General features: G+C 36.1%; 4 protein-coding genes and 2 long non-coding RNA genes across 6 annotated transcripts; all 6 read right to left on the reverse strand.

The window, feature by feature from the left end:
* Positions 1-1,120: 1,120 nt before the first annotated feature.
* Positions 1,121-2,225, reverse strand: LOC113496952. The gene is made up of 2 exons (XR_003400860.1): positions 1,541-2,225; positions 1,121-1,376 (listed from the first exon to the last, which is right to left on the reverse strand). It is a non-coding gene; the product is annotated as an uncharacterized LOC113496952 (long non-coding RNA).
* Positions 2,226-6,938: 4,713 nt separating this feature from the next.
* LOC113496797 (holotricin-3-like) lies at positions 6,939-8,061 on the reverse strand. The gene is made up of 2 exons (XM_026876121.1): positions 7,807-8,061; positions 6,939-7,262 (listed from the first exon to the last, which is right to left on the reverse strand). Exons 1-2 carry the CDS (start codon positions 7,868-7,870, stop codon positions 7,090-7,092), a joined length of 237 nt encoding a protein of 78 aa, XP_026731922.1. The 5' UTR covers positions 7,871-8,061; the 3' UTR covers positions 6,939-7,089.
* Positions 8,062-10,463: 2,402 nt separating this feature from the next.
* Positions 10,464-11,282, reverse strand: LOC113496955. Its single transcript, XR_003400861.1, has 2 exons — positions 11,096-11,282; positions 10,464-10,726 (listed from the first exon to the last, which is right to left on the reverse strand). It is a non-coding gene; the product is annotated as an uncharacterized LOC113496955 (long non-coding RNA).
* A 942-nt stretch (positions 11,283-12,224) lies between these two features.
* Positions 12,225-12,860, reverse strand: LOC113496956 (glycine-rich protein 2-like). Its single transcript, XM_026876358.1, has 2 exons — positions 12,767-12,860; positions 12,225-12,497 (listed from the first exon to the last, which is right to left on the reverse strand). The coding sequence occupies exons 1-2, from the start codon at positions 12,831-12,833 to the stop codon at positions 12,322-12,324; spliced, it is 243 nt and encodes an 80-aa protein (XP_026732159.1). The 5' UTR covers positions 12,834-12,860; the 3' UTR covers positions 12,225-12,321.
* A 1,530-nt stretch (positions 12,861-14,390) lies between these two features.
* LOC113496705 (keratin, type I cytoskeletal 10-like) lies at positions 14,391-14,949 on the reverse strand. The gene is made up of 2 exons (XM_026876008.1): positions 14,846-14,949; positions 14,391-14,659 (listed from the first exon to the last, which is right to left on the reverse strand). Exons 1-2 carry the CDS (start codon positions 14,907-14,909, stop codon positions 14,487-14,489), a joined length of 237 nt encoding a protein of 78 aa, XP_026731809.1. The 5' UTR covers positions 14,910-14,949; the 3' UTR covers positions 14,391-14,486.
* A 333-nt stretch (positions 14,950-15,282) lies between these two features.
* Positions 15,283-16,538, reverse strand: LOC113496704 (holotricin-3-like). The gene is made up of 2 exons (XM_026876007.1): positions 16,063-16,538; positions 15,283-15,945 (listed from the first exon to the last, which is right to left on the reverse strand). The coding sequence occupies exons 1-2, from the start codon at positions 16,124-16,126 to the stop codon at positions 15,770-15,772; spliced, it is 240 nt and encodes a 79-aa protein (XP_026731808.1). The 5' UTR covers positions 16,127-16,538; the 3' UTR covers positions 15,283-15,769.
* Between the last annotated feature and the right edge of the window lie 5,482 nt (positions 16,539-22,020).

Consider the following 22,020-nt stretch of genomic DNA (forward strand, 5'->3'; position numbering starts at 1 on the left):
AAGTATACGTTTTAATATTTTTATTATTTAAAACATGACAAATAAAAATGAAACGGGCTGAATACACTGACCTCTTATTATAAAGGACTGGCCGAAAGAGTTGATTCCTTTGTCAAAAAAAAAGAAACAGATAGTTGAGCGGGAATCAAGAAAAGAAACAAATGACAATTTTTTTATGTCATTTACTTTTAACTTTTAAGATTTATAGTCTAGTGATTTAATTAACTTGTTAAACATTGTGTTATGTGTGTATATGAGTGTGTGCGTCAATTTGAACTGCGGCAGTGACTACGGACACAAAATATATAATAGTACTATGTCCTCGGAGCCCGTAAAGGAGCTGGCATTTTCGAAATGGCCGCCATCTGGAGGTACTGGAAAATGTACAAGTAAGTACGCGTTAAAATCTTTTCAAATGTGTCATACTAAAAAACTTTGATTATCTCGCGCAATTAATTTACCTGCAACAATGACATATATTTCTTGCGATTTATGAATGCGATTGTTCAACCGCTTGTGTACCGTGTGCACCGTACAATTAGTAAAGTCTCTATCCCTATAAGGGATGATCAAGGAGATCATATATTGATTTCGACGTCGACGACTTTAAAAAGTATCGAAAACAGTAAACTTAACGATGTAAAGCTTTTTATTTCAATTGTTATATTTAGTGTTATAGATACCACGATGAGTGCTAACACTCAAATAAAAGACACCAAATACTCCATTATAAGTAGGGTTTACAATCGGCAAATTATTTGACGAACTCAGATACGATTTTTCATCAATCTTCCTTTGATACAAAAATATTTGATACGGATTTTTTTTAAATAAGACTTGTGTGGCTCTCAAACCAACTAGTGTATCTTCATGCTGATTCTGGATCCTTTCAGCACATAGGTAAAAGTAGAAAATCATTACTTATTACAAGACATTAATGCCCACAATTAAAACCAATGAGTCGGGAAATAAGTAAACCTCATCATCATTTGAGTTCATAAGTTGTTCAGCTAGTTTGTTTATAAACTAAAGACCGAAACACCTGGAGTCGAATATAGGGAGGAAGGTGTTACTAGGATTTTGTTTGTTTTGCATTTTTTTAATAAATAAAAGAAGTAAATGTTTATAAAAGATGTTTATGAAATATCAAGTTTTACTCGCTACGTTTTTTTGCTATACCATCTACATTACACGTTGCTTTAATTAACGGCCATAGCGACTGCTACTGTGTTTGCCTCCGTGTCCTCCACTGCCGTGGCCTTGGCTTCCACCGCCGTGGCCGATACTGAAGGCACCGCCTCCAAACTTGCCGCCGCTGACGCTGCCCACACCGATACTGCCGTGGTGAGCCGTCGCTGATGAACCATGTTGACGACCTAAACATACAAACAAAATATTTGAAAGAGAAGACATGTAGATGACCTATCTCTTTCGACTTTGTTATCAGAATTGTTTTTACATACAGAATAAGTAAAAAGGTAAGCTCTCTTAAGGTAAAAAACATAGGTTAAAAAAAACAAATATCAAAATGGGGTTATACCTGGTGCAGCAATAACGCATGACACGATCGCCAAAACTAAAACGAACAATGTAGCCAAACGCACCATTTCGATCGGTTTCGTACTGTCCAATACACTGAGTCGTCCTCGCAAACTTATGCAGCTTTTATATGCTGTGAATAAATCCCGCATTAATATTACCATGAAAATAAAACTTGTTTAAATTCTTCAACGACAAACTTATTTCAAAAGAATTAGGTAAACCCAGCTGGTAAAAAGTTTAAAAAGGTAACATAGTTAAATCAATAAAATTAAAAAAAGAATTTCGATGTTTTTTAACCACACGTTTGTTTTGGAGACAACCCGTGGACATTCAGTCTTGTTTTGTTGGTTTACTCCCTTAATTTATTATTCAGGTTATTCGGAGGCTTCCCACCAGAACGTGATAAATGAGTCAAACGGCGGAATTTGCGGAAAATTCAATTTTGGCCCTTTATTTTTTGTGGAAGACTTGATAAAACTTGTGATTAAATAAATACTTGCACGAACAGTACAAATTACTTTTACAGCTCACTCTATGCTTATTGAATGTTACTAACGAATACAATTTTATAAACGGGATTCCTTGACGGATTTTAACGAAATTAGTGTGAATTTCCAGGTAAATTTTAATTTTATGCTAGCAGTGGTTGTCGTCAATTGCCACTTAACATTGAAAAATATTAAATCATCTACCCCATGTATTGTATTATTAAAGAAGGTCAAAAAAATTAACATCATTTTATGCACAATCAAATGGCTTAGCTTAGGTAACCTGTAGCCGCTGTAGGGCCGAACTCTGCATCATATGTACCGATATTTTTGTGAAATCCAAAAATGCCTTTGTTGGGGTCACACAATTACTTTATTATTTTGAAGGAGGAAAAAGTTAAAAAAAAAAACTTTATAAGACAATCTCAGTCATCAAACTTTATTCAGTAATCATTTATATCTGTCGATTTCTTCGGAGTTAATTATTAGGCTTTCATCATTGCGTACTCTGCCACTATTTACGGGAGTAATGATGCTGCGGGCAAACCGGCCTCCGCTGATGTTGCCCACAGCGATGCTGCCGTGTGTAGCCGTCGCCTTGCCGTCGATGGAAGTCTTGGTAGCTATAATAATGGTATTATTATATATGTGACAAAATATTATGATAAAAATGCCACGAGGAAAAATATAAGTAAAAAGTATCTACATTAAAACACGTTTTTGATTCTACTTAAAGTGAATTACGATCTTAGGTTGGAATTTCGCTTGATATTTGATTTTAAATCGAAATAGCAAAGTTTTTTTTTAAGATTTCTTGGTCAATACTATTTACTGGTGAAAGGCTTCTCATTAGAAGTACCTTCTCCTTGAATTATAGTCAGATATCAATATATTAAGGAGTTACCGAATGAGATACCAGAGAAGATCCCTTGTACTTATTCAGACACTGTTAAGCAAAATATTAAAACCAGCAAAACTAAAATAAATGCTAATAGGCAACATACTACCGCGACCGCAACGCAAAATGTAAACAAACGTGGGGCCACGAAAACTGCTATTCAACCAGAACAAGTAAATGTTATTGAACAGTTACCAACTAAAGAAGACCAAACTGTACAGAAAGAGGAAGATGGCTGGACTGATGTGAAAAAGAAGAAACCTAGACGTTTATCTAAAGATGTCAAAGTTGGTAATAACACGGAGTTGAAGGCTATAGTTGCGACTCAGAGAAATAAATATCTACATGTATGGCGTTTGCATCCGGACACTACCGTGGAAGCTATTACGGAACATGTAAAAAAGGTATGTGCTGCAGATATGACGTTGAAGGTGGAGAAAATAAAACACAAAATAGAGAGGGATTATTCATCATTTGTAATTGGTGTACCGGAAGAAATGTATGATGGTCTGTATAATGCAGAATATGGCCTGTGCATGCGGAATTTTGTGAGTGGATTTGGTTTCGTAGATCACCCAAAAATAATGTCAACAAACAATAATAAGTTAGAAATTTTTTATCAAAACACAAGAGGCTTAAGAACTAAATTAGAACAATTCAGAAATAACATACTATCATTTAATTCCGATCTGTATGTTATCACCGAATCAGGATGCAATACATCTATTCAAGACGCGGAAATTGTCCCGCAAGGATATAACATACTACGTTGCGACCGAGCGGATGGAAGAAAGCAAGGCGGCGCGCTTCTCGTGGCCACGCACCGTTTCGAGCTTAGACAAGTGTGCGTGCCGGACTTATCGACGAACACATTTGAAATGGTTTGCGCGACAGTGCATTTAAATAATCGGTTTTTATTTTTGTGTTGTGCTGTTTATATTCCTCCGGGTAGTTCGGAGAATGAGTACATGACTTTATTTAGTTTAATAGAAAAATTAAGTGATAGATATAAGGAAATAATTGTAATTGGTGATTTTAATTTATATTCTTGTAATTTAAATGTTATTAACTATTATGAATGTTTTGTATCATATTGTGAATTCAGTCAGAGTAACACAGTTCCTAATTGCTTGGGTAGGCAGTTGGATTTGGTTTTGAGTGCAGGGTTTAGTGGTAGCATATCGGTGGAGGCGGCGGACGACGCGCTCGTGCCGGTGGACCCGCACCACCCGCCGCTCGCGGTGAGTGTGCGTCTCGCCCGCGCGCCCGCGTGTCCCGCCGCCAACGTCGATAGTGTTCGTACAAGCGATAGACCGCAGTGGAACTTTTTTAAGGCAGATTATCAATTGTTATATAGTACGTTAATGACAACAGACTGGAGTTTAATGTATGATTTGCAAGATGTGGATGAGGTGTTGAATTTCTTCTATGATACTCTGTACGGTATATTAGACTTGTGTGTACCTAGAAAAAAACCAAATCGGGTTAGTTCCAGATTTATATACCCAGAATGGTACTCTTCCGACATAATTCGAGATTTAAGAATTAAGGCTCAGATTCATAAGAAATACAAAAAAAACAAAGTTAGCTAGCGATTACTCAGAATTTTCGAAGTATAGAGCCCATATTAAAAAAGCAATAGAAATAGCTCACAATGAACACAAGCACAAAATTCAAAATCAATTTTCAAAAGATCCCAAATCGTTTTGGCAATACATCAGGACAAAGAGAAATAGAATTAATAGGCAGAGTATCATAAAGGATGGTCAACATCTGAGTGACTATGAATGTGCAAAACATTTTGCAGAATTTTTTGAGTCGGTTTATACAAAAGACCGACCTAGATTAGATGCGCAGGCGGCGGCGGCGGAGGCGGGCGCGACTAGTGCGCGCGTTCATATAGGGACTTTAGGTATCAAAGAGGTACGGGAAGCTCTCATGAATCTTAAAGCGAAACGATCATCTGGCCCCGACGGAATACCAGCATTTCTATTCCGAGATTGTGGCAGGGTACTAGCAGAACCGCTTCAATATATTTTTAACAACTGTTTAGAAAAGGAGATCTTTCCTGCGAGGTGGAAGACCACGCGTGTTATTCCCGTACCTAAAGGTAAGTTAGGTCCAGATGTCACGAATTATAGGCCAGTAGCAGTACTGTCAACAGCGGCCAAAGTGTTTGAGTCTGCCATTCAACGCTGCATACAAAGGCAAGTTAAGGTGCAGCTGTCAGACTCACAACATGGATTCCGGCCCGAGCGCAGCACTGCTACAAACTTACTAAACTTCATGGGGCAGGTCGTGCCAGCTGTGGATGCAGGTGTTCAGGTGGACGCGGCCTACTTCGATTTCCAGAAGGCATTCGATAAGGTTGATAACGACATACTTTTAAGGAAGCTGGCAGCGGTCGGATGTACTCCACACCTGTTGCGATTCTTTGTCAGCTACATGAAGGATCGACAGCAGTATGTAGACGTCAATGGGTGCGAATCAGAACCGTATTTTACGAGGTCCGGCGTAAGTCAAGGCAGCAATTTAGGGCCTCTTGAATTTATTATAATGGTAAACGACCTACCGAAGGTTGTTAGACACGGGGCATGTTTACTATTTGCAGATGACCTTAAATTGCTGCTTGAGGTTAAAAGTACTTCTGACTGCGAACGATTGCAGGATGACATTAACAGTTTGGTGGAGTGGAGTTTTAATAATAAACTCTACTTTAATGTATCCAAGTGCTCAGTTATGTCATTCACTCGCGCACGGACGCCAATATGCTACGAGTACAAGATAGAAGCCGCACCATTACAACGAGTCTCGCAGGTAAGGGATCTAGGGGTGATTGTTACACCGGAGTTACACTTTCGGGAACATATTGTCAAAATATGTAAAAAGGCCTATAGGAATCTGGGTTTAGTGTTAAGACAATCTCAAGGGTTTTCTAACGTTGCGGCAATTAAGGTCTTGTATGACGCACTGGTTAGGAGTCACTTGGAGCACAGCGCTGTCATATGGGCCCCGCACGAGGCTAAGTACAACGTCATGCTGGAACGTGTGCAAAACAAGTTTACGAGGCACTTGTACTACAAATTATATGGGGTATATCCATTTTACCCTTTAATGTACCCTACCTTATTTGTATTAGGGATGGTCGGGTACAACGAACTTAGAGTACGTCGCGAGTTTACACTTGTTACGTACCTAGTAAAAGTACTGAGGGGAATATTGTGTAATCCGGGAGTTCTGCAGCAAATGAGTCTGAGTGTTCCGGATCGGTACGTCTGGAGACGACGGCGTCCACCATTGCTGCTAGTACCAACAGCCAGAACTAACTTACTCGCCAAATCGGCTGTGACCCGAGCAATTAGGATTATTAACGAACTGCACCTTAAGACTGACATATTTGTAGGTAGCTTAAGTGATTTTAATAAAAACTTATTGTTTATACTTTGTTATAAAAATGAATAGATAATAATAATAATAGGTATTAAGTAATACATACATAAATAAAAATAATATTGTGTTCATGGGTAGGTATAAGTTTAGTTAAGAAACAAAGAATTAACGTATAAATAATTATTTAAATAGAATTAAGCATACTGTTTTTTTGTAATGTGTTATAGATATAAGTTGTGAGTGCTTAACTGTCGAATTAGGTATTGCCTGTAAGGATAGTTTTAAGTTGGTTAGTAAATAAATAAATAAATAAATAAAAAATATTCACCTTTTGCAGCAAGGATACAAGACATTATAGCCAAAACCAAAACAAATGTCACTAATCGCGCCATTTCGATCAATATTTTGTTGTATACTGTGTCGTGTTTAGAATCTTTTTCGCCTTTTATAGTTTTGACAATGGTTTTTTTTCGTTATGTCATGATAGTTATATAACGCGTTGTTTGACTTTTTAGACACAAGTTTATCTTTTTGAAAGAAAACCCATCGTTATATTGGGGAAATATGTTTGTGTAGTTTCAGAATAAGGATACGAAAACTCAAGTACAAATAAAAAAATGTTGTTTAGGTAATATCAAAGAAATATGTTTAATAAATCTCTATTTTGATAGTAACGTATGTATTTGATAGTTAGTAGATTTATTATTAAATGTTGTAACGGCAAACACACGCGTATTTATCGGGGTAGCCCGACTAGTTTCGGACTTTTCATCAATGGTAATGGCTGCCGGTATGTTGCCCGCCACTGCCGCCGGTTCCATAGCCCTGGCTGTTCCCGCCGTGGCCGATGCTGAAGGCTCCACCCTCGAACTTGCCACCGCTCACAGAGCCCACGCCGATACTACCGTGATGGGCCTCGGCGGACCCAGAGTAGTGTTTTGGTTCTGAAAGTGAATGACATTAATTAGTAATTTATTAGTCATCCATTTCTTAATTCCAGTACCAAGAGTTTTGGATACGACGGCATAATGAAGTTTTGATCGCAATCAGGCATTTACGACTTGTCATTAAATTTCGTGTTTTTTTTTGTTTCTTGTATTGCTAGTTTTATTCAAAACAGTGTAATCTATTATGAATAAAATCATAAAAACTTTAAATTCGGTATTTAAATATCTGCTCGGACTAGTCAAAGACTTAGTTTCTGTATTATTTACTACTACGAGTAGCTGTTGCCTGCGACTTCGTCCACGTGGTTAGAATTTTCGCCGTTTTTTCCTCATTTTGATATAGCACAGTTATATAGCCTATAGCCTTCCTTGTTAAATGGTCTATTCAACACAAAAATATTTTTTCAATTCGAACCAGTAGTTCCTGAGATAAAAGTCCAGTCAAACAAATAAACAAACTCTTCAGCTTTATATATTAGTATAGAAGTATAGATTTGACTTGCAAATGACGTTAAAGACCGTATTCAAACAAATACCATACCTGGCGCCGCAAACACACAGGCGACGATTGTCAGAACAAAAACAAATGACAGGAAACGAGCCATTGTGAATAGTATCGTGTTGTGTGATACACTGAAGCTTACAGACAAATTAATGCAGCTTTTATACGATTCTGATAATCCACTTTACGCGTATCTTGTTTTTGTTTTTTTTTAGTTTTTGCATCCAACATTATAAATTTACGAAATTCTCAAGGAAGGCGATTTGGATATCTGTTGTTAATAAATACTTGTTCAGAAGCTGATGATACACTTATAAAAAACTAGATGAGCAAAAATGTATTTGTGTAGACAGCCAATTTAAAGCTTTTATGTCCCCAAAGATTGTTTACATCTCTTAATACGTATTTCCCAGATAACAAATAGCTATTCTAGAAATTCAGCTTTTTGTTAATCATACACTTAAGAATGAAATGCTCTTTTCTTATGCTAAAAAACAAGAAAAGCAAACGACTGAATGACCGACAAAGACTAAATTCCTACATCGGCGAATTTCCTCTTATTAGCCACTTGTTATTTGGCAGTCGGTTGGCACAAACAATTAATTTGTTATCAATTTTTTTTTCTTTAAAAAAACGACTCCCACAGTAAGGACTTTAATCCTTGTGTCGCAGGGGGTTTACAAACATACAACTCACGTGCACAAAGACACCCAGACTCAGAACAAGTCGTAAGTACGCGGGGATCGAACCCGCGACACGACGCGCCCAGTGGGGTTGGCGTGGTGACCTCAACCACTCGGCTATCCGTGCAGTCAAATTATTTAATTATTTTAATGGTAAATAATAAATATCTAATATCAGTCTATATACGTCCCATACCTCTTCCCGTAAGGGGAAGGTTTTGAGCATTGATCGATCACGCTAGCTTACTAGCTTACTACTGGTTGGCGATTTTTAGATTTAAAGTTTAAATATGGAGTCCAGATTTGCTTTTGATGCACCACTTGTGTGTGTGTTAGATTGGCGTTTAGTGGTGTCTTAGATTCATTAAGAAATTACTTAAATTACATATAATTGAATTTTGAAAAAGTCACATTGGTACATTGCCAGTGTTGAGATCGACAAGGCCACGACGATAGTATTTAAAGGATACATCTAAATCGATTGGCCTGTTGGTCAAGTTTAGTCCATTCACATCTAGGACAAATGTTTGTGTCATGAGTACATTTGTTCCGTGTATGGCTGTAATTTATCTACAATATTTACAGTGACCTAGTACTCGTAAAACAAGCTTTGCTCAGGTCGAGACTAGATGGCGTTGTGTAAAAGTTGTGGAATATTATTGTTTGTATCTCTTAATTCACGGGATAACTTTATGGGAAGGGACCCGGTCCTTTTTAACTGTGTGCACGGGGATACAGAGGAGAGCATCACTTGTTGAGAGCTTTAATCTAAAATGTGATCAGGTATCTACCAATCAAGGGCCACCCACACCTGTTTGGTGGAAACATTGGTGGCGCGACTCCGACTCACACTTAAACGGTTTTTAACAGATCTGTCAGCTAGACCAACCATTTTCTGTGAGTGTTTAATGGAAATTTAGCTAAGTTTCGTAAATAAATTACTATTAAAAACTTTATTTTAATATAATCTTCTTATTGATTTAATCTGTGAGGCGAATTCTGCGGCAACTTGTCATAATTTGATTCATGCTACTTGTCTTGAGATTTTTAACAAGTTGTCCTTAAACATAAATATCATCTTTGTCAAAGACTCCAAATGCATTCTATAAAAACCTAAATTAAGCAATAAAGTTTGATTTGTGTGAAGCGATGTATAGATATTATTATTATTTTACTATTTAGAGGCAATCCTTTGTACTATAATTTTTTTTGTTCTCTAGCCCACTGTGTCCCACTGCTGGGCAAAGGCCTCCCCCAAATCCTTTCACGACTCTCTATTCTGGGCCGCATGGAACCAGCCCGCGCGGTAAGCGTTAAGGTCGTCTCGCCACCGCTTCCTAGGTCGCCCACGACGACGCCGTCCATCCGTTGGCTCCCATAGTGTGGTGACTTTGGCCCAACGATCGCTTTCCATGCGGCTAACATAATTACGAGTTTATTTTTTCTTACAATCCCACCAACTATCTTCACAGGTGGTTCTCTGCCTAGTTGCCTAGTACTAGATTCACCAGCCGTTAAATTCTTGCTGCCATAATATTATCATGTTTCACTAGTATTATATAAGTAATTGAGTTTTTACTAAACCAGTTTAATAAGAAAATTAAACAGGTACATATGCAAAGGAATAACTCTCGTAATCGAATAAAAATGATGCGGCTTTTTAATCATACAATCCATTTGATCAGGTATTTGATTTAGTGGTCTGAATATAAACAAATGTGCAAAAAAGTTGTCCACCTGACCCGTCAAATTTTAAGTTGATGTTTTAGCTTATTATTTATTTATTGTGTTGTTTCACACTTAGATACTTTATTACGGAATTCGTTTATTTTAACGTTTTTGGTTATAACTTTGATTAGGCGTACTCAATTTATTTATCACAGAGGTCAAGGATGAAGTAAGGTCAGCGATTTGCGTTGCGACTGGAAGAGCTAAATTTTCTAAGAAGTCTAATTATCATAAAACATATTTAATTGTACACATTTACCTAAGACGGGTTAAAAAAAACAGTTGTAAAATTTAAATTATTTTTTAATGTTAAACACTATAATGCTGTCGTACGTGAACTTACAAAACTATAATATAATGCTAATTTATGTCATTAGTGTTGTACTTTGAACTTTGTTTGTTGCCACCCGCTCCGCCGGTGCCGTACCCTTGGCTGTCGCCGCCGTGGCCGATGCTGAAGGATCTGGGGCCGAACGTGCCGCCACTCACAATGCCGACTGCAATACTGCCATCATCAGCTCTTGCCGAACCGGAGTAATGTCTTGCTTCTGCAATAAACAAAAACGTAATCTACCTATGTCGTTCATTTTACCACCGACGCAAAAAGGCGGCTTTTATAAGTTTGATCTGTCTGTCTGTGGCATCGTAGCTCCCGAACGGATTGAGCGATTTCAATTTATTTATTTAACAATTCATGTACACGGAAAATTCACAAAAATATGGGATATGAAAATACATGTACAAAGGTACTGCTTATTTCTATAAGAAATCTCTTCCAGCAGACCTGCGAAAGGAGAAGGATTATACAGGATTATAGCGCAATCCTTGCTTAAGTGTACGGCACTTGAGTTACATGATACGAAACAAAACACAATTATTTTCATCTTCGAAATATTTTTGAATATTGAAACATGTACCTGGAGCAGAAAAAACACATGGAACTACTGCAAGAATTAATACAAACACAACTAAACGAGACATTTTAATCAGTGTCGTACTGTATGATACACTGATTTGAACTGCAAAGTGCCTACTATTATATATTCTTACTTACGCTGAACACAACTCTCGGTTACGCAGGTTTGAGTCGCATGAACAATGTTTTTTTTATGTTGTAACGTATTTTTAAAATGAAAATCATTATTTATTATTTAATTTTTTTATCATGAATTTATTTTACTTAGAGGGGCTAAGCTATAACCGCATAGGAGAATCGAATCACAGGTTAAGCTACGCTTGACGCAGTTGGTCCGTAGATGGGTGACCATTTTTGTAATAACGAGTTCCTTCGTGTTTCGGAAGGCACGTTAAATTGTGGGTCCCGGCTGTTATTCCTACATTATAGACAGTCGTTATAGGTAGTCAGAAGCTTGAAAAATCTGATGTTTTGACATACAAAAGGGAAAAAAACTGCCCGTTCATATAATGAAAAAAAAAATAGAAAACGCACTTAGATGATGAAAGTGTGAAAAGTGGAAAATAATTTCCTAATTTTTATTTTAAAAATATTATTTTTATTTTATGTTTTTTAGGCACAATCCGCATTCTTGTATGTCCGCCATATCAGATTTAAGTCACGTAACTTTTCGTATTCCTGACAGCAAACCCTTTCATTTGATACCCATATGATGGAGGTGCATTTCAAATAGCCTGTTCGCCATCTTGGGGAGGCCGTCATTTTGGATTTATAATAACGTTTCTCTGCAAGTCATGTATTAAATCTCAACAAAAATTGTTTTTGTTGAGATGGTACTTATGCTTATCAAAATAAATACGACAACTAAGACAAGTAGTAAATTTTTCAAACAAACGCTTATCCAAAGTTGTTTCATTATCTTTCATGCGAAACTACCAAACAGATTTAAATGAAACTTGATACACAAATAATTTATAACCTGCATTAACAGTCTAGTTTTCATTCCGATTTACCGTTCCCGTGGGATCATTATCGATTGTCGTTTTTATTTTTTCAGTTAAATTTTATATATAATTTTATGTGTGGTAATGGTTGTTATTGTTAATAAAGTATAATGGAAAGATCAATAATTATAAAACATAAAAAATATTTATTTATATTGCACTATTCCGCACGATGGTCGACAAAATTTAGTTGTTTACTACTCTGTGGTCTGTTGGGACAAGTTCACCGGCCGTAGTGGTTGCTACCGTGGCTGCCTCCCTGACCGCCGGTGCCATAGCCGGAGCTGCTGCCGCCGTGGCCGATGCTGAAGGCACCAGCACCGAACTCACCTCCACTGACACTGCCGACTCCGATACTGCCGTCTGATGCGTGCGCCGATCCACTGTAGTGCTTCTGGCCTGTGAGACAAACAAAAGGTTAGGATTGCAACGCATTGCCATACACCGACACAAAAACGCGGATGACGTAGCACGGCGGTTCAGGTTTAGTGTCTACCTACACTACCAATTTCCTCCCCGAAGGGAGTGGGTGTCCCTGAGGATTCCTCCGCCTTACCAAAAAAAAGGTACATGATATTACTGTACTAATTTACTGTTGAACTATTTATGCCATTCCGTCGATGATCCAATGATTTTTATTGGGAAGAAAATAAATTGTTTTGATTTACCTGACAGGGCAAAGACACTAGAAACTATAGCTAGAACTAAGACAAATAATGTGACTAAACGAGCCATTTTGTTCAGTATCGTATTGCAGGATACACTGATGTGTATTCGGAAACTCAGGCAGCTTTTATATGTTGATATGAGCTGAGTTATTATTAACTTGTGTTCTGTAAACTGGTTTTGGTGAAGGAGACAACAACTTTTATTTTCATTTTACGAACGAGCAGTAATTTACCTTAAAATATTAAGTTTTAGAATAGCAATAAATTAATACTAAAATCCAACATGATAATCAAGATTAGATAATTTTGATGCGGAGTTATAAAATATCTATTATTCTGTTCTTAACAAACTTAACTAGCAAAAAAAAATTATAGTGAGACTATAACTCACTAGACTCGCTATAAACATACCTTGAAAGATATAAAAATTTTATTATCTTCCCTTAATTTCTTTTTTCTAAATTATCGCTTGTGTTGTAACAAAAATGTTGGCATAAGTGCAATCCTTCAAGATGTTGTACATATATCATTATTTTGACCGATCTCGTAGGATCCAGCCAGTGTTTGGAAATAAAGGAAAATAAAATTAAAACGTAAAAAGAAATAGTCTTTTTGTCCTTTTTTTCGAGCGTTTTGTTGTGTTCTTCATCTCTTCAACATAAACATTTTTGTCATACCAAGTGGTTTTGTGGTCAAGGCTAAAATCTCTGAATTAAGGTAATTACTTTAATTTACATTATTTTAATGGCCTGTTGGTCCAGTAGTTACTATCCCTGACTTCTTTACCGGAGGTTGTAGGTTCGATTCCCACCTTAAACAAATCTCAGTGTGATGAGCACAATCATTTTTACTGTGTCTGGGAGTAATTGATGAATATTATGTATGTAATTAGAAATATATAATATGTTTATCAGTTGTCTAGTACACATAACTAAACGTGTCCGGCAAGAAAATATTCTCTGTAGTCAAAATTATGAGACCATGCCCACTAGCCCGTTACGTTACCGACCTGCACCGTCGCCTTTTTAATACAGAGAATACTTTTTTGCCTGACACGTTCATAGCACGGTCATGGTATGGAACGGTGTAGTGGGCAGACTCCTTAATACCAGCTTTGCAATAGTAACCCTGGCCTGCAGGTCATCCTTTTTCCCCGCTGTTCTTGGTCGCGGCAAGATGATAAAGCCTTTCTCGATATATTTATTTATGTACACACAACATACAAAGAGAAATACAAGATATAAAAATGAAAATACATTAGGTACAAAGGTACTGCTTATTTCTTAAGAAATTTCTACCAGCAGACCTGCGACAGGAGATAAGAAAGAAAATAATAGACACATTGTGTAAACAAATATAGACTAAACTTATAATAAAATAGTTATTTTTACTGTTTTTATAGTGAAGTAAGGCGTTCATCGAAAAAAATCTCTATCTCATATTACATAAAAGGTATATAAAACTTAATCATCACCAGGTGTCATTTTTTGACGACGCGCAACGTCCATTATTCTGTCGAAATCAATCCGGCAGTTCTTGAGTAATGCTGTATTTATTTTGCGTCTTTATTTTTTAGTTGTCATTTTTATAAAGTTTTATAAGGAAAAGATAAATTATAAAGCCATTTAAAAATAGAAATAAAATATTTTTATTGCACTATAAACGATGGTCGATACGATTAAGGATAGATGTTAACTTCTCTGTGGTTTGTTAGGTTAATTCAGCCGCCGTAGTTGTTGTTGCTGTAGCCGCCTCCCTGACCGCCGGTGCCATAGCTAGAGCTGCTGCCGCCGTGGCCGATGCTGAAGGCGCCGGCACCGAATTCACCTCCACTGACACTGCCGACACCGATACTGCCATGAGATGCGTGAGCCTCTCCACTGTAGTGCTTGCCTATAAGAAAACCAAATTGTTAAGGGTTGCTAGAAGACGTTTTACTTTTGCCCTTGAAAGTATGTAAGATAAATTTCATAGCTGAACTATTTTGTTCCATGTGCTAGCGGCAATGTATAATAAGGATCTTTCGGAACAAGTAAATTGTTAAAAATCAACGCGAACCAAAGTAAAAATATGAATTACCTGAATGGGCAAAGACACAAGAAACTATAGCTAGAAGTAAGACAAATGTTAATAAACGAGCCATTTTGTTCAGTATCGTATTGCAGGATACACTGATGTGTTTTCGGAAACTTATGCAGCTTTTATACCTTGAGGTGTATTTACTTAATTGCTAAAATTTACATATAAAGTTTTTTTTTAAACTGGTTTAGTGGAATACGTGTTTTTTAAATCTTGTTAATTTTTATTCGTGTGAAGTTGCTAAGGACGGTATATGTTTTGGATTAATATGCACAAACATGGGAAATCGAGAAGTCAACATAAAACTTTAATCGTCATTTCATACAACATACAGTGAGTTTCCGATCTGATTAACCAACAATAATAAAGAATATTATCCGCGGTCTCGTCAGGCATCGGCCCTAATGTTCTTTCCTCTTTCCTTCCCTTCCATCCTCTTTAACCTGCGCATCAACACGCACATACCCACCGGCACGGGTTTCGTCTTTTAAAGGAGGAGGCAGCGAGCTGATTTCTTTACTGTTTCCACCTCCGATCCTTCAAACAAAACCTCCTTAGCCTACCACTTAAGCAAAAATAGAGCAATCTCAAGGTACGAAAAGCAAGTGTATATCCTCAGGTATTGCCTGATTTTCATCACATACGCGCAATTAACTACAAACTTCAAGTTTAGTACTTTTGTGACCTCGGCTATGTTTACATCCATTTTGTTTACTTACCTTAGGTACTTAGGTACTCTTTCCTTTTCGTTCTTACCTTCCAATACTTACGATGTATTTTACAATAATTTAAAGTAGTGGTATCGTAATTAAACCGAAGAGGTGATTAAAAAACAAATTAAAAATTGAGAAGAGTTTTTATTGCAAGATGGTCAGATACCTACATTTATCGATATTAAATTCCTTATGTATTGTGAAACCCAGTTCAGCGACCATAGTGGTTGCTACCGTGGCTACCTCCCTGACCGCCGGTGCCATAGCCAGAGCTGCTGCCGCCGTGGCCGATGCTGAAGGCACCAGCACCGAAGTCACCTCCGCTGACACTGCCGACACCGATACTGCCGTGCGATGCGTGCGCCTGTCCACTGTAGTGCTTCTGGCCTGTAAAACAAACAAATTTTCAGAGTTTAATCATTGTGGCCAATGCGAAAGCAGCGATATCGTTAAAGGTCTTAAGGAAAATTTTAAATTATTGAAGAAATTACTTTTAAAAATTACCTGGCAGGGCAAAGACACAGGAAACAATAGCTAGAACTAAGACAAATAAGAACAAACGAGCCATTGTATCAGTATCGTATTGCAGGATACACTGATGGGTTTCCGAAAACTTATGCAGCTTTTATACTTCTAGTAAGCGTTTTATTTGTTCTTGTGGTTGCTAAGGCTGGTTTAAATATGTTACTTTATCCTTAAAATTTATTGTCACTAAGAAATGTAAGAACCTATACGAATAAGTAATTCATTAGAGAAGTATCCATTATATTATGTCTTAAATACCTTAAGACTGTTGTGTACCTATTCACAATTCATTTTACAGATGGCATGCTAACCTAAGAACAAGCGAAGGTCAGAGATTGAACGCATGTAGTAAAAACATAGTTGTTAGGCGGCGTTTAAGGATTTAAGGATTGAAAGTGCGTAGGTTTCATTATATTAATTAAATGATGGTTTATTTATATTTATACTTTATACTTAAATATATAAAGCTTAAGAGTTTGTTTGTTTGAACGCGCTAATCTCAGGAACTACTGATTCAAATTGAAAAAATATTTTTGTGTTGAATAGACCATTCATCGAGGAAGGTTTTAGGCTATATAACATCACGCTATGACTAATAGGAGCGAAGAAAAATCATAACTTATATCTTCTAACCACGCGGACGAAGTCGCGGGCAACAGCTAGTTATAAATATCACTGAATTTAGAACGATTTAGACAATATATTATAAGAACTACGCAATTTACTTAACGTTTATAGAATTATTAGCATAAACTGAAACGGGGTTATTTACTTTTATTCTCAAGTGAAAAATAGTTAAGAACATTCGGCGGAAAGAAAAAAACCGCCCAAAAAATGACATAAACAATTGAGAAATGTTGTAGAATAAAATCGAATTTCACTTTCAATAGAAGCGTACTACCCCTCAGTTCATGGGCATTTTGATAACCTGACAAAAAAGACCCACTTAGCGTGGACAGAAAAAACAATACTTGCTTACAATTTTTTCTGCATCGCCAAAACGTGTTAAATAAATTATTTAATGAGTGTAAAATTCTGAATCATTTTTAGAAATAAATTTTAAGATGATATTTAATTTTAGATAAAATACCAAATGTTCTATAAGTTGTATTTATATATTTTGTTTTTCTAACAAAACCTGTATTTTTAATATACTTTATTTCTACGTTTAAGTAATGCTATCTAGAAAAACTAGTTCATAGTTTCGATATTAGGTAAACATTCAGTTTTTTTTTTGCATTAATGTTGTTCAAAATTATGCAATGTTTTGTTTAATATAAATGCGGACAACATCACATACATTGTTCTGAACCCAAAGTAAGTTGCTAAAGCACTTGTGCTTTGGAATTCAGATACAACGAAGGTACCACAAACACCCAGACCTGGGACAATGTAGAAATGTGAATTTTTACATTGACCCGACCGGGGATCGAAGCCGGGACCTCAGAGCTAGCGACACCTTGAAACCGGTCCGTACGCCACTCGACCACGGAGGTCGTCGTAATATATTTTAGTGTGAGGTTTCGAGAGATCGATAAGTAGCCTCGTTTTATTAGTACGATTTTGACATTACCTGGTGCTGCGAAAGCTTTTTTTCATCAGTTAAATTGTTAATTTAAGACTATTTACTTCCTAAGCTTCCTGTAAAATATGTTTAATCAGCTTTATGCACTAGGATAGGACAGAATTGTTACAAGTCTGCCAAGCCAGTGGTAATTATTGTGTGCTAAAATAAACAACAACATTTGAGTTCAAGGTTGAGGTTCCAGTTAAAAGTTCACGGTGCTGCCCTGAACTTTTGACATCCGTTGCATTTTTATTGCAGATATTTAATTAACGTAAGGAAAAACTGTATCTGCTTGTTTACACTGACTTTAGTTTATTCTTTACACAGATGATTGTATAAGATGTCATTGAAGTAGACTTTTTCAAGTTATTGCCAGGATAATAAATCTATAAAGATGCACACTTTTGTAGGGCATGACGTATAGGTACTTAAAAATGAACACGATGAAAAAAAACTCAAGTCTGACTAAAATCTTTATTTATTAGTAAGGAGGTAGACCCCACCACGGCATCCATAAACCAGGTCCATAGTTACTAAAAATAAACACGTCTTATTGATTATCAAGAAAATGATGCATGTGAAACTTGTAACACTAACTACACACTACAAACTATTTAGATCGGAAGTGTTATACCTATGTTATGATTTTATAAAAACGGATTAAGTTCTTAAAAAATAAATAGTCAATTATCAGGAAATTATCACGAGGGTTTTGCCAGAATCCAGATTTAAGACGAATACAATTATTATGACAAAGGAAATAATGATTTCATTTTCCTTACTTAAAGTCTTTTCTATGTTTACTTATTTTCTTTTTTTTGCGTCGCTTTATGCTCAAGTTTTTTCCTTTGAATTTAGATCTCGCTATGATTCCCGAACCGATACTGCCACCAAACGAAAGCGACACCCCGACATTGCTGTTGCGAAGGATTATAAAACGACGGTCTCGAATGGTATCTGAAAATTCAAGATATTTTTACACCTAAACATTTCAGTACGGCACATTTACTTTAAAAGAGAATGCTTATCACTTGTGGAACAGCCCACACTATATTAACAGTCTCACTCTATATTAGAACATCATAAAAACATAACACTACAGGAACTAATCGAGAAGAAAACATATACCTCAACAACTTTACCTGAACAGTAACTATTAGTGAAAGTTATAATAATCATAGTTAAGATCAAAATATATTTAGCCCAAAAACACATTTATGCGACCGAACCTGCCAGAAGAACTGTAGGCGTAAGCTGGATCGTGGTCTTTATAAGGGTATTCTAGTCAAAAAAGATACGCTTTATCGTACATCAGAAAACAAGGCATAACAATACAGACAATTATGAAAACATGGGAACACAAGGACCAATCGTAAGAATGTGACATGTAAGCATGTTTTGAAACGATTATGATTAGGAACATCGATCCCTATTGTGCTGCATAAGTTATTGATTAATGAAGACAGCAATGATTCTGTTCAGTCATTCTTCAAAATTCTGGTATCATGTGGCGATATTGTGAAGTCATATTCGACGTTTGTTATTGTGTGTAAATGTCAGAAGGCAAAGATAAGATAAAAATAATTTATGCAAAATAAACTATTAAATTGTTTTCAATGTCATTATCATATATAGGATCCATTTTTTGAGTATAAAATGCTAAATATCCTAATTTTTTTTATTTATTAAAGAAGAAAAATTATGTGGTGTAGGTGGCATTATTAGTGATTTATGACCGTACCAAACGTTGCATACTCTATTCTTTATTAGCCGTAGCACAAATATGTAAACTGTGAAACTTTCGATCATCTTACTATTAAAGCTACGATAGAACGGTATTCTGTTTATGGGAAACACCCTTAGTAGTGGGTTCCGATTATAAGCTCTAGGTTAATAAAGGGCCTAGATAATGACATCCGTAGTACGTAAATTTCGTGAGGTGATTTTAGGCGCCAGTAGGGATTAGTGATTATATACCTCTAAACTTATGAAGACCTTGACAACTAAACTGATATAAAATCTATAACATGTTGATTAATCGAGGAATATTATGCAGGTATATTTTAAACGCGTATTAAAAAAACAAGAGGAAAACCCGTGAACAAAAACTATCAATTCAAGCATACTTATTTACTTTATTTTTATTGATAAGAAAATGTCAACCTTGTGGTCAGTATCCTAGACTTGTCCTCCACATTTTTATTTATTGAAAAAAAAACTAGCATAATTTAATTTACGGTCGCAAATCACCAATAAGGAAAAAACTGATTTATAAAATTTGGCGGTGTCTGGTGCCTGTCTGAATCGATGTATTTTTAAATTATTTGAATTGGGTTATTAATGGCATTATCAACATTGAAATTTACAAAATATGGATAAACAATATGATGTATTTCAAGCAAAAAAGTAAATAAACCGTATTGGAAATTATATTGTGGAGTTTTTTTTGCGCTGTTTCTCCTTCATAGCTACATAGATCACTTATTAATCGGTGAAGGGTGGGCGATACAGATTGCTGTCCATGTAAAATTGACGTTCAACAACTACTGAATTACTTGCATTTAATAAATGGATTTTGATTTGATATAACCTTTATTATAAAAAATATTTATTAAAAAAAACACAGTTCACATTACTTACATACATGTACGAATACAAATGACTCGGATGTAAAACCAGTAAAAATATCTTAATAGTTATAATCATAGGAGTTGAGTTAATCTACACCAAAACATAATAATATACGAGAAGGATGGTCTAAAGATAATATAGGGACATATTATTTGTACTGATTAGATTGACCTATGCGGAACCTTTCACTTGGGAACCAACTTCTAATTTTTAATTTAGATATAATACAAAAATATGATAATGACTAACATTAAAACTAGAACATACTATACAACAAAATATAATGTAATAGGTAGTCATGTTATGTACATTAATTTGTTCTAGGTTTGGCTTAAAATACCCAACGTTTGTTATAGAGTTCCTATGGCCTATTCTTTCATCAGAGAAACTCCTCTGAAATATTGGTAGGTATTATATATTGTTGCTTACATAAACTTATTTACTTCTTTCATTATAAACACATACTATCTAATGATTTTTTATTTCCAATTTTACAGAGTTAAATATTTACAGTACAATCATTTGCTATATAAAAAAAACGTAAACAATAATTAAATCAAAGCATCAAAAAATTCATCGGCATCGCTGCCGGCTGAGAGTGTGCCCAAAAGGCTGGCAGCATTGCCACGTTGAATGGCAATGCTAAACCTCTGAGCAAGGTAAAAGCCAGACTTTGGGTCACGAGAAGTGTCAACGAGACGTTTTGCTAGGTCTTTAAAAGGGTTTTGGCACTCGGCCCCCACGGCCCAAAAGTTTCAACCCCAAACGGCTCAAAGAAGTAACTACCAACTAGATTACCATATTTGCGCCGTTTGAGGTTTTCAACAGCCGCGGCAGCAGAGCCAGCGCAGCTCGAAGAGCCGGGAAGCTGAGATGGCGCAAGAGTATCGACACAAGTGGCGTCCCACATACTATCTTGATAGACCTTATGCAATAGTAATTCGCAAAAACACAATAAAAGCTTAGCTACCTTTTTTAAATGAATCCATTAAAAATAACTTATTTTAGGAATGTAAAAAGATGCATAAAATGTTTGCATTTGGAGTCAGCGATTAATATAGTAGGTACCGAATAGTGATCTGGATATACACAAGGCTAATGTATTTATTTGTTTAGTTTCCGGTACCATAATATAGAACTTAAACAGAATAGGTACTACAGATGTTTGTTAAGTACATACCTCACTTTTGTAGCTCAAATATTTGGAATATTTTGTTTATTACAATTGTTTGTGTACATTGAGGAAATAATTAAGCAAATTATGCTGCATGAATTATATATCAATTTTATTCATGAATCTCATTAACCCCCAAACAGCCCCAGAGGCTGTATGTGCTTATATGACGGAAACAAGTTCAGTAAAAAGATATATATGTTGGTGTTTCTCGAAGTTTTAATCATAACATTAGCAATTCTTTTACATGTTTTCTCAATTTGAATTGCTAATCCGTATGCAGGAACTACCCGACTAAAGGCTTATTTAGACGATGCGAGAAATGTCATACAAGTTGTAATACATTGCTGGGTGAAACTGCAATAGCAACAGAAGTGACAGACCGGTGACGTCAATGTACCGCAACTTGTTATTTCTCGCACCGTCTAAAACGACTTTTACGCTTTTATTTGCATTATCGTCACTGAATAAACTTTTTGTTGCTGTAACAAGTAATGAAGTAGTGCATAATTTCACAAACCAGAACCTTTTAAGGCTTACTCTCCCGTAACACTCCTCGGCCCCT

Source organism: Trichoplusia ni, chromosome 8 (assembly GCF_003590095.1).
Source record: "Trichoplusia ni isolate ovarian cell line Hi5 chromosome 8, tn1, whole genome shotgun sequence".
Classification (NCBI taxonomy): domain Eukaryota; kingdom Metazoa; phylum Arthropoda; class Insecta; order Lepidoptera; family Noctuidae; genus Trichoplusia; species Trichoplusia ni.

What these genes read in the sequence shown, in the direction of transcription:
- LOC113496704 (XM_026876007.1), bottom strand. Translation starts at nt 16,126, where the DNA reads ATGGCTCGTTTGTTCTTATTTGTCTTAGTTCTAGCTATTGTTTCCTGT. An exon ending in CTGTGTCTTTGCCCTGCCAG is followed by an intron (nt 15,946 to 16,062) that starts GTAATTTTTAAA and finishes TTTGTTTTACAG; the next exon opens with GCCAGAAGCACTACAGTGGA.
- LOC113496705 (XM_026876008.1), bottom strand. Translation starts at nt 14,909, where the DNA reads ATGGCTCGTTTATTAACATTTGTCTTACTTCTAGCTATAGTTTCTTGT. An exon ending in TTGTGTCTTTGCCCATTCAG is followed by an intron (nt 14,660 to 14,845) that starts GTAATTCATATT and finishes GTTTTCTTATAG; the next exon opens with GCAAGCACTACAGTGGAGAG.
- LOC113496797 (XM_026876121.1), bottom strand. Translation starts at nt 7,870, where the DNA reads ATGGCTCGTTTCCTGTCATTTGTTTTTGTTCTGACAATCGTCGCCTGT. An exon ending in CTGTGTGTTTGCGGCGCCAG is followed by an intron (nt 7,263 to 7,806) that starts GTATGGTATTTG and finishes ATTCACTTTCAG; the next exon opens with AACCAAAACACTACTCTGGG.
- LOC113496956 (XM_026876358.1), bottom strand. Translation starts at nt 12,833, where the DNA reads ATGGCTCGTTTAGTCACATTATTTGTCTTAGTTCTAGCTATAGTTTCT. An exon ending in TAGTGTCTTTGCCCTGTCAG is followed by an intron (nt 12,498 to 12,766) that starts GTAAATCAAAAC and finishes TTTGTCTCACAG; the next exon opens with GCCAGAAGCACTACAGTGGA.